General features: G+C 34.6%; 1 protein-coding gene across 1 annotated transcript; it reads right to left on the bottom strand.

Moving 5' to 3' along the window:
- Positions 1–1,254: 1,254 nt before the first annotated feature.
- SLC38A2 (solute carrier family 38 member 2) lies at positions 1,255–15,989 on the bottom strand. Its single transcript, XM_070948010.1, has 16 exons — positions 15,705–15,989; positions 14,527–14,729; positions 14,150–14,231; positions 13,925–14,040; positions 11,056–11,129; positions 10,878–10,970; positions 10,627–10,708; positions 9,738–9,826; positions 9,077–9,135; positions 8,771–8,929; positions 7,715–7,794; positions 7,506–7,606; positions 6,291–6,415; positions 5,852–5,996; positions 5,651–5,748; positions 1,255–5,180 (listed from the first exon to the last, which is right to left on the bottom strand). Exons 2-16 carry the CDS (start codon positions 14,643–14,645, stop codon positions 5,100–5,102), a joined length of 1,503 nt encoding a protein of 500 aa, XP_070804111.1. The 5' UTR covers positions 14,646–14,729; positions 15,705–15,989; the 3' UTR covers positions 1,255–5,099.
- Between the last annotated feature and the right edge of the window lie 1,439 nt (positions 15,990–17,428).

The following is a 17,428-nucleotide window of genomic DNA, read 5'->3' on the forward strand; positions in this document are numbered from 1 at the left end:
AAGTTCCCAAGCTTGAGAAACACTGGTATATACCATGACACCATGTTAGCCCAGCTTGGGATGGCTGAGGATTTGGTGCTCGCTATAATGCTCTGAACATTTTTTGTAGTTCCATTATCATAGCAGATCACTCTCTGGTCAATTTAGACTGGCGACAGTTATCAATCGCTGGAAAAATTGAGGTTCAGTTAAAATGTTGTAAACCAGGTCTGAAAGATTCAGATGATTTTTTTTTAATTGTGCTTAGAAAATTTTACACCTCATTTGTTAACAAAATTTCATACCTCATTTGCTTGAAGACTTGCGTGATCTATGGAATAGGGAGATTATCCGGATAATTTTCACTATTCTGGCTAAGCAATATTTCTCCTGTAGCAGAGCCAGAGACCTTTTTAAAAATTAAGGAACTGAGAGTAATGAAACAACTAAATTGAATTTCAAATGGAGGATCTCTCTTAATGAATCAGAAAAAAATCTACTCTAGTAATAGGAATAATGAAAAACACTACTCACACTCATTGGCCAATAATACTTTTCTGTGGTATGGGGCATACTCTTCATAAATATATTGGGGGTAGATAATTGTAATAGTCAGAGGTATGCTGCCAGTAATTGTCATAATTCTTTGCAGACAAAGTCACTCAAACTTCTCTTTTAATTGCTTAGTAGACACAATTTAAATGGCTAAATGTCTAATTATTTGTTAATCGCTCCTATGCTATGAACCTGCCTGGTTAATTAGATCACCGAGATCACTCTATATATGCCCCAACTCCAGCACTTCAGTTACTGGGCATACAGGGACAGTATTTCTTCCATGAGGCTTCCAAGGAATAGACTGCACCATCCAAAGAATTTGGTTCCCATTCTCAATATTTAGGAAGATGGTAAGTTTTCTTCTTTTGCCAACCTTTTATTAGTGATTGAAATGATTGCTTTTAATTTTGTTAATTTTGTTCAGTTTATATTTTGCATTTTTAATTGTATTAAATGGTGAAGTAAACACAAAGGCAGGGTATACATCAAACAATAAAAATCATTGAATGCCTTGCTGAAAATGTTTCCACATCACTTTTATTAACATGCCCATATTAATATTTATACTAGATGTTTATTTCAAATTCCAAGTGATGAAACATGTCCAGTATTAGAGTTATATATATTCATATACCAAGTGTGTAATGCACTTCTGCAATGCTGCATCTTATTATATGATGCATAATTTATACTTATTTGGTTTTGACTTATAATATGTGGAACTAGATATTGTGGCATGTTTAGTAAACTTTTATTAATACAAATCATGACTTAATATGAACTGTGAACTCATCTTATAGTTTGGATCCAAAGGCAACTGCAACTTTTGTTAACTGCCTAAAATTGATTTACCTGTAAAGTACAACATGAACTAATACTTATATAATAGACAATAAATTCCATTCTTGCACATTCTTAAGCTTTGATCTTTATTTAGTTAAAACTTAGTGTTTCATTGAAACAGTGTAGCACTCTTTTCAACAATTATATTTAAATTGTTGATCTAACAATACAGCGTGTATCTCTTTATCTATATATATACATGATATATACAAATCATACCTATATATGAAACATCAGTCATTGGTTTTAAAAACAGTCACTGAAAATATCAATGCAAATTGTACATTGTAAAATTAGGTTTCTCACTTTACAACAGTGGCCTACAACAATGGCCCTGGGTCCAGTTATTTAGGAAACTAATTTTCTGAATCAAAAAAGGGGTATTTTTTGCTGTCAAATAGTAGCTCCCATTCTTCTCACATCATAAACTGCTTTGGAAACTAAAGGAATTTCATTATTAGTTTGCAGTATAGAATGGGTTGTACAGTTCAAAGAGAAATGTAGAATTGAACTAATACATTTTGGGTACACTTTTAGATTTGTATAACAAATGCAAAAACAATTGATCACTGGCATACAATTTCTCCAGAGATTTTCCTGTGACAATGTCTTGGATATACAACATGAAGGAATTATGGATTTAATGTGCTAACTATTAATGTAAACTTATATACATAATCAAAATCCTTACCTTACCTTATATACAATATACTTACAGTATGTATACATATATATACATATACAGTATAATAATTTATATACAGGTTACCCATAAATATTAAAAAATAGGTTTTAACTTCAACAGGTACTGTTCCATAAATAACATGTTACATATTGTGAGTAAAATAATATGGAAGACAGTAATTTTAAAATGAGATGACAAACAGTGGTTTAATACTGAAACTACTAGCTCCTGAGAAGTTTGTGTACCACATATCTGTATGTTAGCAAACAAGATATCTTAGTGGTACTCAGGAGTAGTTAGAGAAGTTTGACTTTGCAAATGAAAGAAAACTGTGCAATCCCTAATTTGAACTGCCCAGATATTGCTGATTCAGCAACAATTCAGTATCATTTTTGTAGATGGACAAGTGTGTTCCCTCCACTTTTGTCACTTTTAGATGAACAATTAGGCTATGACAACATTTTTTACTGTTTGGAAAAGAATGATTTTTGATCTTTAACTCCCCAGACAGATTAAAGATACTGGGCAACCCTAGTCGTTGTAAAGAAAAAAAAATCATTTTAAAATTATTCCATATACTTTCTGGAGTATTTAAGATGTTGCGCAAAATACCACTAGACTAGTACAAAATACAAGAAGATATTAAGTCGGGACATTAATATTAAGTTATTTATATCTGCTACATAAGTATGTTGTATTCACCCAGTAATGCCAATGGTAGTTCTGAGATATAAACACTTAACAATGAGATCTTACATTACATCAGCCAATTGCTTACCAAAGAGTGATTTTTGAAATTCTAAGATGTTTTCTTTAGACAATCTGGATCAAAAAAGAAGCTTTGTATTTTTAACAGTACTAGTGTTGATTACTGACATTTTAGGAATAAAAGAGATTATCACAACTATTATTCAAGTACAAATTATATTGTCCTGCGTAGAATCATGGCTTGAATTCTAGCCTTTCTAAGGCAATAAGGGGAAACATTACAGTTACTTTTCAATAAATCGTGTTCCTTTTTGACAAGTGCCTTAATGAAACATTATTAGGTTAAGAATCAGAATTCAATGGGAAATATTTGCTGTATATTTTTTAAAAACAAACCTATGCTTAAAAAATGTTCTGGTTAATTATATGACATTTTTTTATTGCTCTAACTTAATAGTTACTATTGAGCTACTACTATTAAGTTAGATTATGCCAATTGTTTGAATGTTACCTAGTTAAATTCTGCCTTTTTAGATTCTGGCAGAGAATCTACTCAGCAATTTCTGTGAAATGAAAAAAAAAATGTCCTAAATGTCTTTACACCTTGGGGTTGAAATAGTATAATTATTATATGTAGTAACCAAACTGGAACATGATTCTTCCTTTGGAAAATGTTGCAAATAAATCTTGCAACACAGATTTATTACTACAAAGCATAATAGAGAAGAGTTTACCCTCTATCCCACTTGGCAAATTCATTAAATATCTCTTTAAGTTATCATAGAAATGGGAAGTATGTATGAATTCCCCGTCTCAATATTCAGCTCTTCTTGAGTTTCCAGGTTAAGTGATGAATGGGAGACAGACAGGAGTGTGAGAGGTGTGCCAGTTCATATGTTCGTTGAATGCTTATACTCTGTGTAATATCTGTTGTCCAATCAGGGGAGGATCATGTTCTGGACATCTATTGTACATGACCTATGGTTGTTATCCTACTGTCCCAATAATACTGAGGCCCATTCATTTAGCACCGTGTGTATGTGTGTGAATATGACAGTTTAGTCAATCATTAGAAAACTGCATTAAGAAATCCAGTTATTTTATGAAAAGAATTTTGTCACATGTACCAAAGTCTGGTGCAATTATGTAACATAATATAAAATATTAATAATGAAAACATGCATCTGAAAAGTACCACACTATCTGTACACTTTACCTCCAGTAAACTATAACAAGACCTCAATATTTTTCTTCTATATACTAAAAAGCCAGATTTTTTGCTAGGAACATCACATTATCTAACAATTTACTGTGCTTTGGTAAAATCAAATAAAAATAAAAATAAAAATGTTTTTATCTTCTGTAATTACACTACTGAGTACCCCAAGAAGAAAAATGCCAACATTATATTTTATGAATGGACCAGCAAGTTGCCAAATAATGCTCCTATAAAATTTTCATTAATTTCAAGAGTTGCCTGGATACAGCTCTAATGAGAACAGAATGCCATAAATATATCAGAAATTCTGATGTTTTTCCAAAAAAATGGCTCCTTGAAACACAGTATAGTACCTTATGCTAACTGATTCAATATACTATAATTGGAACTTCTTAACAAATCTTTGTTTGGTTTTAGTGTTAGAATAACTAAAATTCCAAATGAAATTTAATTATAGTTCTTTCTTTTAAGATAGCCAATTAAATATTAGTTGTAACAGATTTAAAAAATAAGCTTATTGAGATGAAAAAATATAATTTTCAGAATATGCCTCTGTAGAAAGGCGAACATTTTGAACTGAGGTTATTGATTAAACAGTGTACTGATATTTTCTTACCCTTATTTGGATCTTTAATTTATAAAATGTTTTCTTAAAAGTCAAAATAGTGCTCTTGAGTCCATAGTTATTTGGTATAAAAATAATAATAGTTTTTTCCCCATTGCTTTTAATGGCTAGCTTAGAAACTTGCTGTAAACTAATTTACTTCTCACATCTATTGTTTCCATTAGGCACATTCAAGTAAATAATAAAGAATCCAAGTAACAACGTCCAAAGCCCAACACGGCTTAATAAAATTTTATAGAATGAGCTGTCCATTCCCTGGAATGGAATAAAAAAAAGTCACTTCACTCAGCCAAAGATTCAGCTGACTTGATATTAGTATCTATTCTTGTACAGAATAGTTTCTTTTGCTTTTCTTTCTCTAAAATCCATCTGTTCTACAGTTAAGAGTACTAGCATCAAAAGAAGCAGAGCTGCAAACATAGGCAGAAGTTTTTTCTCTCCAGAAGATGGCAGAATGAAGACTAATGAATAAAGCAGGTAGGTTAATTGTTGATCCAATCCATAATGATTAAGGTCATACTTCCAATCATCACAATTATGCCACTTAGCAGGAACATGAGAGCCTAAATAAATAACATACAAAATACTGAATTTATTTTGTCAGAAACAAGGGCATGAAAAAAAAAAGTCTATTATACAAAAAAGTCATTTTTTTTGACAATTTTCAAAATTGCATCATTCAAAGCCAAGATGAAAAACATTGAACACATTCTGCCTTCATTTTTTGGGAAGGCTAAGAAAACTCAGGCCAATATGCTAGACTTTTAAATATGGGTATGTTATGCCACTTAATTTCCAAAATGATTTTCAGTGGCTTACAGGGATGCAAAAGTAAAATAAAAGAAATAAAAACGAACAATTAAAGAAAAAAGAGGGGGTGAGTTAATGAAAAGGCCTCAGTACAGTTAATGCAGACATTCATGGCAATTAAGAAAGCTTTATAGTCAAACCCTGTGTAAGAATGAAGCTAATAATTCTATGAATATCAAAAAACATTCCCTTTTATTAGGTAAACACAATGATAAGTACCTACCCCAATTTTTTGCACGGATTGCATGGATTCTTTTTTCACAAGCTTAATGTAGAAAGCTGATGGAAGTATAAAGATTAGCATGGCAGCAGCAGAGGCACCTGAATGAACCATAAAGTTTAATTAGGCTGCTTATTTTTTATTACATTATATAGACATTTTTAGAACAATAGATATTTCAAACAAGTAACAAACAATCCTCACCAATGAATCCAAATATGTCTCGAATTGTGGGAACAAAAATGACGAGAACGTTGGTGCATACCAAAATAGCTCCTGTAATAATACAATGACGCACCCAACTAAATTCTTTGCCTGCACACAGTAATTGTGTAACGGAACTGCGGATCTGTAAAATACACATTAATTAAATTACTTAATGTTATTAAAGACACATTAAAATTTACTCCCTCCCAAAAATGTTTTAAAACGTATCTTTTAAAACATAGAATTTATATTGCCTTCCAACTATACTGATTATACAATAATGAAAAAAGTAAAACAAACTGAACACAGAGATATGACAGAGGATTTAAAAAATGAAAACGATAATTGGAACTAAATGCAAGCTCCATAAATACTTGCTTTCCAAAATTCAACATAAATTAACGTTACTCTCTCCTCATTAAGTAAAGTTACTCACTGGAAAAATCACAACTGGAACAGTAAGAATGACTGCCATCAAGACTGCTAAGCGCACAATCAGAAGGAGATTATCAGTCCCAAGCACTTCCGAATAAGTATGGAGCAATTCGGCTTCTACCTTTCCTGGAAAGGGACATGTGTTTTAGCAGGATATTTGTTAACTTTAATATTCACATAATATAATAAACGAGATTCTTGTGCATGTTTTAAAAAGTTTACAATTGATTTGCAAGTGGAATTGTGTGACTATACAGCTTTGTAATATAGAATGCATTGCAATGCGGTAGCCACAATCTTTGTTGTAACACTAATGGTAATGCTATTTATTAAATAGTGTTCTGAATTGGTTGAATTCCAGTAACTTTTATTTAAATCTAAGATTTGACAGCTTGTCAGTGTTCCCATTTAATACCATTATGGTATTTCTATTGTTATTGCACATCACACTGTGTATTTCTAAAGCTACAAAGCTTCTAAAGCTAAAGCTACAAGCAGTGATATACAGTTCAATAAACAAAGTGCCATTAAATTACACAGCTGTTGCCCAAATGAAAGTTACTGACAGTCTATAATATGATTCAGACTTCCTAACCCTTCCTCCTTATAACAGCTTTGAGTAGAATGGAATGCCACATGGAACCAGGAATAGAGTGCCCATCTTGCCCCTCACAGGTAATGGACTCTCTTTGTCTTCCTTCCACAGAAGTCAGGCAGAACATAAGTGTGATTCAGTATAACATTAACAAAAAATTCACAAAATTGATTGGTCCTAACCTCCCTGACAGCCATTTTTAATTTGTGTGTGGCCATAAACATGGTCTCACAATGACTGATGGGTCTACTGTTATTAAAAATTGAAGAGCCTTTTTCATGAAATCTCTACAGGAAATATGTTTTATTAGGACTTGCTTCTTATTAGTAAGGGAGTTCAGAAGTCCATAAAATCAGTTAACTAAAAAATGAATGACTAATTCATATTTGTGGAACTTATTTTTCTGCAGAAGGAAGGAAGGAAGGACGCTTGTGCAAACTTCCTATTGCTTTAAGTTGAAATTGCCTTCTTAAGTAGAACATACAAATGCTACAATGGAGCACATGTTTACATAAAGACAAAACAGTATGAGCTTGCTTTACTCCAGTTGACCTGTTCATACTCCAAAGATATATAAAAAATTAACATGCAAAACTTAAAATAGAAGAGTTGCTTTTTTACCATAAAATGTCAAGTATCCAAAGAGAGCAGCCAAAAGGTACATGAGGAACATAGCAAAAAATGAAACATTGGATACTTTCATCATTCTTCTGCGGGTTCGGCTATTATAGAAAAACAAATAAATTGCTATGAATATTTATGAAATACATCATTCCATATGTATATGCAATTCTTTGAAAACACAAGACAGATGTTAATACATGACATACCCTTTCAGTTCTTCATAAATAGGGAGAATAGCAGGATGACAGACAAAAGAAAATGTCAGGATTGGTACAGCATAGACAGTCTGGAAAACATAAAAATAGGTGTATGACTATTTCTATAACTTAATTTAAAAGACACTCAGATAGTTTCTTGAAAAACTAGAACTATAATTCTAAACAGCATGTTTTTCATTTTTTTCATTCATATTCCTCCTTTTTTATGAACAGTTCAAATTATTATCTATAATTGCCCTTTCTATTTATCAGCTTTCCCATATGAAAACAACTCACTGTGAGTAGTTTTGTGTTGGGGGTTGTGCACTGAGGGAGCTCAACCAATCTCATTATACATATCTTGTGCACTGACAATAAAGGTTTGAATGAAAAAGATTAGGTGGAAGAAAAGTAAATAGTCTAAAGGCAATTGGAACTTTTATTCCTACTCAAATATACTAAATACTAGAAAAGTATTTGTTAGTACACAATTGTTAGTCACATCCACTTTTATTCAAGTCACCAAGCAGGTTATCAATCATTCTATTCATTTTTTTTAAAAAAAAATAATTGTAGAGATAGCACTGCATTTTATGCACAGCATGGAATTATTTAGCAGTGAGATGGAATTTTAAAGGTTTCACTAAATGAGTATGAGAGTGCTCATGTTGGGTTTTATTCAAAAGTGTTGGCTAGTAGAATATACTGTTTATGTAACATTCTTCCATACTTGCAAACTAATTCCAAGGAGTTAAATAATGGGTGATATATGGAATTGGTAGGGAAGGAAAACTCCAGCTGTATGAGATGATACCTGGTTATACCACACTGGTATAAGTGTGGCATCATCATTAGTTTATTCTTGAAGTATTCTGTCTCGTCAAACAACTGGGTAAAGATGAAATTGTTCCCTCACCCATACTTATGTTCAATTTAATTCAAGAACAATAAGCAAGATACTGATCTTAGTATTGCTATAATAGCTTTTATAAGGTGAACAGGAAGTTTCACGACTAGTTAGACTTTGAAGAAGTTGCAATTATACTTACTTAGTTTAATTATTACCTTTGAATTGAATATAAAATATTTTGGTACACAGGAATCATATGTTGCATTAATATTTGTTTCATTTGCAATCAACGGTTGCTCCATGGTAATGTTCAGAGTTGCATTAATTAGATCATGTTCTGCTCCACAAGGAATTTGAAATTTTTTGCAAATGACCTAACAAAGGATGACCACAGTTAATTTCACATGATAAATCTGTTGCCATTCTAATTATAATTACAAGATATGATTACAAGTTTCTGTGATAGCATTTGAATTAATATTCTAAACATTTAAAAATATAGATAAATAAACGATACCTACCACAATAAGGAAGAAGACCATGCACAATAAGGAAAATCCACTGGTGTAGCCTAGATAACCTACAATGGTAAAGGAATGTTTTAATTTAAAGTATGCAGTACATGTGAAAAACAACATGTACAACATATTCAGCATTTTGAACTGTTATGCCATCTTGTTCAGTAGACATTAGTAGGAATTGTTATCAGAAATATTTTAATTTAATATCCACTTACAAATCACCCAGTACACCTTTAATCAATTAATCAGAATTTCCTTTCTAATACATGATTAGTTCAAATTATTCCAAATGGCAAATAGTCAAATTTAGCAAGTTAACTATTGGCATATATCCACTAAGAATATACTGTAGCCCATTTAAGTTCAGACAATATATTCCAAGTTAAGCCAATATAAAATTGGAATACTTAATGTGATGCAAATAGTGCTACACTTTCCTTTCAGGACAGTCATCATGTTTAATTCATGTATTGTTTTAAATTTACATTGGCCAACCAGAGAGTTTCATGAATTTGATCGTGCTATTTACATCTGCATATACAGAATAAAGAAAAAGAAAAACTGGCTTGACTATTAGGGATTTCTCTTACTGAGTGCAAGTAAGTTAACCATTGTTTTTCTTGTTTATTCCACATTAATATCAACATTAAAAACCACTTACCTAAATTTTTTAACAATGACAAAGGAAGAATGAGCACCAAGGATACTAATATAACTAAATAATCGCCATTAGTATACCAATACCATTCTCTAGAAGGAAAAGGAGAATGTACATGGTGAAATCTTTGCATGATAATCTGATTTGACAATTTTCAAAATCTTCTAAGGCTAGGTGTCTCTGCAAGTGAAAGCACCTGGCCAACCTAGACTGGTTTTGAAAACATATTGCTTAGTACTTGAATTAGAAACTTTAAGGAACTCAAGGGCTCTAACCTAGACCAGGAAGTCAAAAAGACTTGTTAGAAGGAAATTATTAATAACTCCTTCCTTCTTGCTGCCAATAAAACTATAGGGACATATTGACAGAACATCAGGAACTGAACTTCAAGTAAAATCTTCTTTCTATTTTGAGGATTGTTTGAGATTAAAATGCAGGAAGCACAAAGATTCCATTCTGGAGTCTCTTCTGCACATGGCTTTCCATATCTGACTATTTGTATTTATTTATTTATTTGTATCCCACCTTTACTATTTTTAGAAATAATTCAAGGAGACAAACATATTCAACACACCTTCCTCTTATTTTCTTCACAACAACCACCCTGTGAGATGGCTTGGGCTGAGAGAGAATGACTTGGCTTAGAGTTACACAGCTGGCTTTCATGGCCAAGACAGGACTAGAACTCATGGTCTCCCACTTTCTAGCTTGGCACCTTAACCACTAGACTTTCAAACAGACCCCTCCAGAATCACGAATGCATAACTGGAATTTACTACTTTAATTATTTTTGTTTAAGAACTTAACCTGTTTCAACAGAAGTCCTCAAATATCAATGTCCCTTTACATGTTCCCATAAAAACAATTTCTACCAAGCAGTTCTAGGACTTACCCTGAATGCTCTTCAATGTTCAAAAATGCTTTGATGACCAATGGCAACTCATATTTCACGATGTAGAGGTAGCTTGACATAGCTGCAAGTGAATAATATTGTAGATAATTACAACGATAACATATTTAAAAAATCACAAAATACAGTTCCTAATGACATCATTGAATTTGTTAATGAAAGCATGTTTTGTGAAAAAATAGTTTTAGGAATAAGAAGAAGACTGCTTTTAGGGTATCTAAGAAGGATCTTACCTCCAATGTTTTGCATTGTAATTGATCCAGATGCTGCAAGTTTTCCAGGCATGCCAAATGCTTTCATTCCCAATTGTTCATATAATAAAGATCCTATAGGAACAAAGATTTAGAATAATGCAATTTAGAAAGGGAAAAGGGGTTGAATCTATGATCGACAAATAGTTACTGTCATTACCTCCTTCGTTGGAAGTCTTCAAAAGAAGATGAACGGAATATAGAGAAAATATTGACACGAAGACTAAGAGAATTCTAAAAAGCAAATACAAATGCAATGTTTTGTTTTGAAATTGAATATATAAATAAAAAGTATCAAAATCATATAAATTTATATACATATTTCTGCCAGTGAGTTAAATGAGAACTATCTGAACACGCTTAAATTCTTTATTGGCTGCAATGCCTTTGAAAAATGAATAAATTTAACATTGTCACATCATTCCCAAAGTAAATAATGAAATTAAATATAAATTTAAATGCAGTGAATATATTAGGAATATTTACTGTGTTCAGGGGACAAGGAACAGTCTAAGAAGGATTAAAAAGAGCCCAACTGCCACTTTTAAAAACAAATCTAGCACAAATCATTTCTAGATCAGGGGATCTACTCATGGTCATTCCTGCTCTGGTAGTCTGCTAGATTACTGCAATCCACTAAATATATCCGGCTGCTCCTGAAGACTATGTGGAAACTTCAGCAGATGCCAAGTGTAATGGTGCAAACAGTTAAGTTTGTTTCTGGTAGAACACATATCACACCTCCACTTCATGAGCTGCATTGTTTACCAGTGTCTTTTTGGGTTCAATGCAAGGTGCTGGTGTTGACCTTTGAAGTTCTTCATAGCATGGCACTGAGTTGTTTGGGGAATCTTTTTCCAATTTTATGCTCCCATTTACCATGCAAAGAGGGCATGTTATAGGTTTGGTTACCTATGGAGCTACATTTTGCAGGCCCTTGGCGCTTATGCTGTGGAGTCTTTTCTGCCTTGGTGCTTGTGCTGTGGAATCTTCTTCTCCATGAGACAAGGTTGGCCTGATCACTGTTGGGCTTCTGGAGGTCCCTTAAGACCAGTTTATGCCTGCAGGCCTGGGGATTCTAGGAGATGGTGAACTAGTGAGGGAGCTCTGCTACTTTTAACAGTTTTTTGTCTATTATTCTTTATTTTAGCTTGGCTTTAAACTTTTAATGTATTTATTAACATTTTTTGCTGTGTTGTATACTGCCCAGAGCACTTGTTTGTGTGGGAGAAGCTATATAAATTGGTTAGAAAATACATGTCAAGATTTAAGTCATTTCAGATGCAGACAGGAGTTATTTTATAAGCTGATCAACATTGTCTACTCAGTTGTTTCTATAGTCTGAAATGCTTATTTATTCCAAGAAGAAATAAAATGGTATTTACTTTTTAAAAATTTTATTCTTTGCTTTACAATATATTTTAGATAAATTAATTATTTATAATTTATATTTTAGATAAATTAATTTCCAATAGAAAAGATAAACAATTTAAGAAAAAAACACATAATGTTAGGTTACATTTTTATATTGGCAAGCCTCACTAAATTCATTGTTTATTCTTACACTGATATAAAATGTACTGACAAACTCTGTGTCTGTGTGTGTATTTGTATGTGTGTATTTCCTCTGACTTAAATGTGCTTTTTGTCAAACCCTGCCTGTCAGAGAATCCCACTAGCATGCATTATGCTGATTACATTGTAACCACTGCAAAACTTTTTTGGAGCATGAAATGGCACAATAAAATACAATTATTTATGTTATTTCCATATTTCTTTGGTTTCTATTAATAACGAACATATACATGCCACTATATATTTGCCTTTCTGAACATGCAGTCCTTTAACTTTTCAGACTTGAAACAGCCTTCTAACAGAAATACATCTGTATGGATCTCCTTGTTTTTCACACCAATGACTACATAGCTAAATTCTACTCAGGATCTGTTGCTCTCTGTAATATGACAGATGCCCTTTTCTTATTTCATGCAGGACCAACAGCAAACTCTACAGCATATGATGTTTTTTAATGAGAAATTATCAACGAAAAATTGACAAATGCTTTATGATGCTATAGGCAAAATGTAGGATGGTAAATGGTATCTAAATCTAGTTTTGTTTCCCATTTTTATAAATAATTCAAGCTGATGAACATACCTAATTCTTCTGCTTCCTACTATTTCCCCATAATAACAACCCTGTGAGGTGGGTTGGGCTGAGAGAGAATGATTGGCCCAAAGTCACCAGCCTGTTAAGTTGTAGAACATTATAATCCAGAAATTAAAATGGAAAAATTGAAGTATTTCCCCCACTATTTGAGAAAACTATCAGTGATATTTATATTAATGTAAAAATCATTTTTGAGGAAAGCATGAAATGGCACAAACAAAATAAAAGGCAACTTAACAAATTATAACTAAAACACTAAAAGTGAGTGCAATTTCATTTTTATAGTGTATAAATTCAAAAATGTCAAAATCTGTTTAACTTCCATTGCCCACAAAAAAGAAAGAAGATGTATATGAGCTATTCAAACCTAAATGTTTAAAATCCTACTGGTTCCAATAGAAGAAATGTAAACATAAACATGAGCTGTATTCTTCAACTGAAATTACTGGGTCTCTAAATTATTAGTTTGAGCTGATTTTTTTTCTGTTCAAAGTAATTTGCAGTCTAATCTCATAGGCTTGCCACTAAAAACAATTAACTGTGAGTTCAAGTATATTTCTACCGTGTTTCCCCCAAAATAAGACATCCCCTGATAATAAGCCCAATTGGGCTTTTGAGCACATGGCAATAAGGCCAAGCACTTATTTCAGGGTTCAAAAAAATATAAGACAGGATCTTATCTTTGGAGAAACATGGTAGATAAATGTTCACTGGTTCTTGTCTCTAGCGATGTCAATGGGAATAAAATGGCTTGTGTTCAGATACTTTCATAGAATTAAGTTTTAGGTTTGAAGCAAGCACCTACAGATATTATCCTAAAATAATAACATATTGTGATTTTATTGCATTCTAATACTTACACAAAGAGAGCAATTCCTGTGTTTGCCATGGCATAAGAAAGTCCAAGGATGCCACTGCCCACAATAGCATTGCTCAGGTTAAATACTGACATTCCAAAGGAAGTTGTACCTGGATGCTGTAAATAAGAATGGTGAAAGTTCACAATCTGCTGTTACTTGCAAACTTGACAGGTTTTATAATAAAATTGATTTTACTTTGTAAAAACACTATTGGTATGTGCTTACATATTCAGTTTCATATTTCTTCTTCCCTTGGTTGGATTCAAGTAAAAAGTTTTGGTTTTCTGGATCCATATCTACGTAATGGCTATGAAAGGAAGAGAAAGAGGAACTTTAAATACTACGGTATTGTAAAATTCCACTTATTTTTAACTGAGTTAAAATCTGAATAAATGCATCCACAATGTGCAACATTTTCTTTTTTTTCCTGGCTTGTGATATGGTCATTTTTAAAGATTTTCCTTTAGTGGGGGAATTCCAAAAACAGAATTATCTATCTATCTATCTATCCATCCTATTTTCCCCAGTTCAGTCAGATGGGACAGCTATTTAAAGACGATGTTGTACTGTGGTTCAAAGTAGGACAGAGAAATCTTCCTGACCTCTTCATTGCAGCTGATTTGGTGGGGTAGTGATAGCTGAAGTCGTTGCTGTTGGAGCTGTAGCTGCTGCTGTCCTCCTCTCGGGTGTTGTTCAGCTTGCCCATTTCAGCTTTGGTCATGCTGGGATCCAGGGTGTCTTCTTAGGGAACGGGTCAATTAGGCCAAAGATCTTTTGTCCTTGGCAGCCGCGGGTCCTGCTTCGTCTGCGAAGGTGAGGGGAAAACGTCAATACTGCAGTAGTCTTCCGAAGCTGGTCACGTGAGACGCTGCTTCGAAGCTGCTGCTCACCGCGGCTGATTCAGCCAGGCGAGTGGAAAAGTACCAGCAGAGAAGGGCGGGATAAGCGAAGAGGGGTGAGGGAAGGAAAAGTACTGGGAGGAGAACAAAGATATCTCCAGCTAGAACACTGGGAGCACACGTTGTCTGGAAAGATGGGGTCGCTGGGGGGAACAAAAGATCTACGGTGAGACGCCAGGGTGATAGGGCAAAAGGCGGCTTCTCTGCCCAGCTAAGCAGACAACCAAAGAGCCTTCACACGTCTTCCCCCGTTTCCATCCATCCAGAGACACAACACATCATTAAGATCAGGAAGCTTATGAAAACATACATACACACACACACACACACACACACACACTCGCGACATGATTGCGTAATCAGATTTGGAAGTGAACGAACTCCACCCATCCGTCCTCTTTTTGCCCGGAACTTCACATGATGCAATCTAAGTAACCGATTGTCACGGTCCCTTTCTAACATTAACTGACTGCCGCCCGAAGCATCTCTTGGACTTTCCGGAGCTTTTTCAGCTATTTATTTCGTCTCCTCGGGAATTCTTTCTTCCCGGGAATTCTACTTCGGAAAATGTAGACAACAATACAAATCAGTCAAGACTGCCTCACCAGCGACGTCTTTTGTGGGGAGGGTTTGAAAAGGCGGAGGGGGGGGGGAGAGATTTTGGACGCCCTGCTGTGACACAGTAGCGCTGGCGGCGGCTGATGGATTCCCCCTCCCCCAAATGCTCCCTCTCTATCCCGCTCACATCTTCTCACACATTCTTACATTTTAAAAATCAGTCCACAGCTAGTTATATCACTAGCAAACGCAGTTAACCCACTCAGACAGCTGTTGATACCTTCTTCAAGCCACTTCCCCAAACCCAAAATTGAATATTTTACCTCAATCTATAAAGCTTAAAACTTGCAAAGTTCCGGGGCTTCTTTCTTCGGTCGATTTCTCTCTCTAAACCGAAGCAAAAAATCCTTAGATACTGGCAGTCCGAAGGACCGGTATGAAAAACAATTACCGGTAGTAATAAAATTAAATATAATATTAAAAAACAATTGTAATATGTCAAGCCGACAGAAAACAATAAGTTAGGTTGTTTCTGGTGAAAACAGACAAAGGCCCCCGCGCTCAGGAGAGAAACGCTGGGGTGAACGGGAGCGAGGAGAAGCCACTCATGGAACAGCACTCTCGGTTCTCGGGGACGCGCGCGGATACCTCTGCTTTTCAGAGAAGCATGTGGCGACGTCAGAGCAAGAGAGCGAGCAGTGTAAGGGAAGGGGAGGATTCGCGTCGGCAGCGTGCAGTGTACCAACATTGGGCTTTGTGGCTCCACCCCTCTTCCCCAAACACCCACTGCGACTTCCAGGAACCTCCCGATCCTGGTCCAAGAGGAGAAGATCTCTCAAGCTGATCGTACGCCGTGTTTTATTCAGACACTATTCGAATTAACTCGGCGGAAGCCTTAAATCACCCGGTGCTGAAAGTAGGGAAGATATTTATTTATGTATTTATCTTAGCCGAGTCCCCTGTTTCAATGGGGTCACAACTGAGATCATGTAACTGCTTCCAAGAACCTGTGTGGCCCTGGCAAACTTGAAATTCTCACTGATAATGACAGTGCAGGGAAGAGACAAGTTAAATAATACTTTAACTCGGAAATATTCCAGGGAAATGATGTCATGTAATATGCCTGCCAGCAAGCTATGCATGCTAAATTCTGGGAATGTCTTCTGAATATTATATACACTCTTCAGTTGAGGTTGCTTAATGATAGAACAGCCATATTGGTGTGGCAGTTATAGCATCAGGTTAAAGCATGAGACCTAGTCTTGTCTTGAGCATGAAGTCAGCTAGGTGACTTTGGGCCAGTCACTCTCATTCATTCCTAGGAAGCAGGCAATAGCAAACCATTTCTGAAATCTTGCCAAGAAAACTGCAGGCAGTTGCCAGAAGTCAATATTCTCAAAGACACTCTATAAATAACTAATTTGTACAGTAGAATAAAAATCATTCTTATGCTACATCAATTGACAACATCCTGGTTAAGATTTCAGATCACACATCAAATAAAAGCAGCAAGAACAAAGGGAGATAATATTGATAAAATCTTGAATTCTGTAGTTTAGTTGATGTAAAAAAATTGACTAGAGAGTTAATGCAAAATGCAGTAGGGTAATTGAAATCATAGAAAAACACAATACACAATGTATGGGTAAGCCCTTCTTATAAGGTGGAGAAGATTATTATGTCAGGTTTCGGTTCTGTCTTAAATGAGTTCCATTATCAAGCGCAGGGTCTCTAATAAATCACTTTTTATTAAGAACAGAAATAGCCGACATTCCTAACTCTTAATTGCAGCCCAACTGGCCCCTCCTTCCAACCCCCTCCTCTTCCGCTCTCCAACCCCAACGTCCCATTGGCCATCATGCCGATCCATCTCTACCTCCCGGCACGTTCTTTTCACAGGAATGTAGCCCCCACCCTCGTCTCCCAGGAAACACTCTCTGTGCATACAAAACTAGGTAAAAGTTCATCTTGTTATGTCAGCACTGGAAGAGAGCCTAATTTGGAACGCTGACATATTATATCAAAAAGGTGAGTTCTACTGTGGGAA

Source organism: Pituophis catenifer, unplaced genomic scaffold (assembly GCF_029215685.1).
Source record: "Pituophis catenifer annectens isolate HBS135680 unplaced genomic scaffold, rPitCat1.0.hap2 SCAF_7, whole genome shotgun sequence".
NCBI lineage: Eukaryota > Metazoa > Chordata > Lepidosauria > Squamata > Colubridae > Pituophis > Pituophis catenifer.

Excerpts from the sequence above, each read along its gene's own strand:
- SLC38A2 (XM_070948010.1), bottom strand. The coding sequence starts at position 14,645 with ATGACCAAAGCTGAAATGGGCAAGCTGAACAACACCCGAGAGGAGGAC. Across the intron at positions 8,930-9,076 it reads TGGTCTTCTTCCTTATTGTG|GTCATTTGCAAAAAATTTCA; the intron begins GTAGGTATCGTT and ends ATCCTTTGTTAG. Across the intron at positions 5,749-5,851 it reads AGACATATTTGGATTCATTG|GTGCCTCTGCTGCTGCCATG; the intron begins GTGAGGATTGTT and ends TGGTTCATTCAG.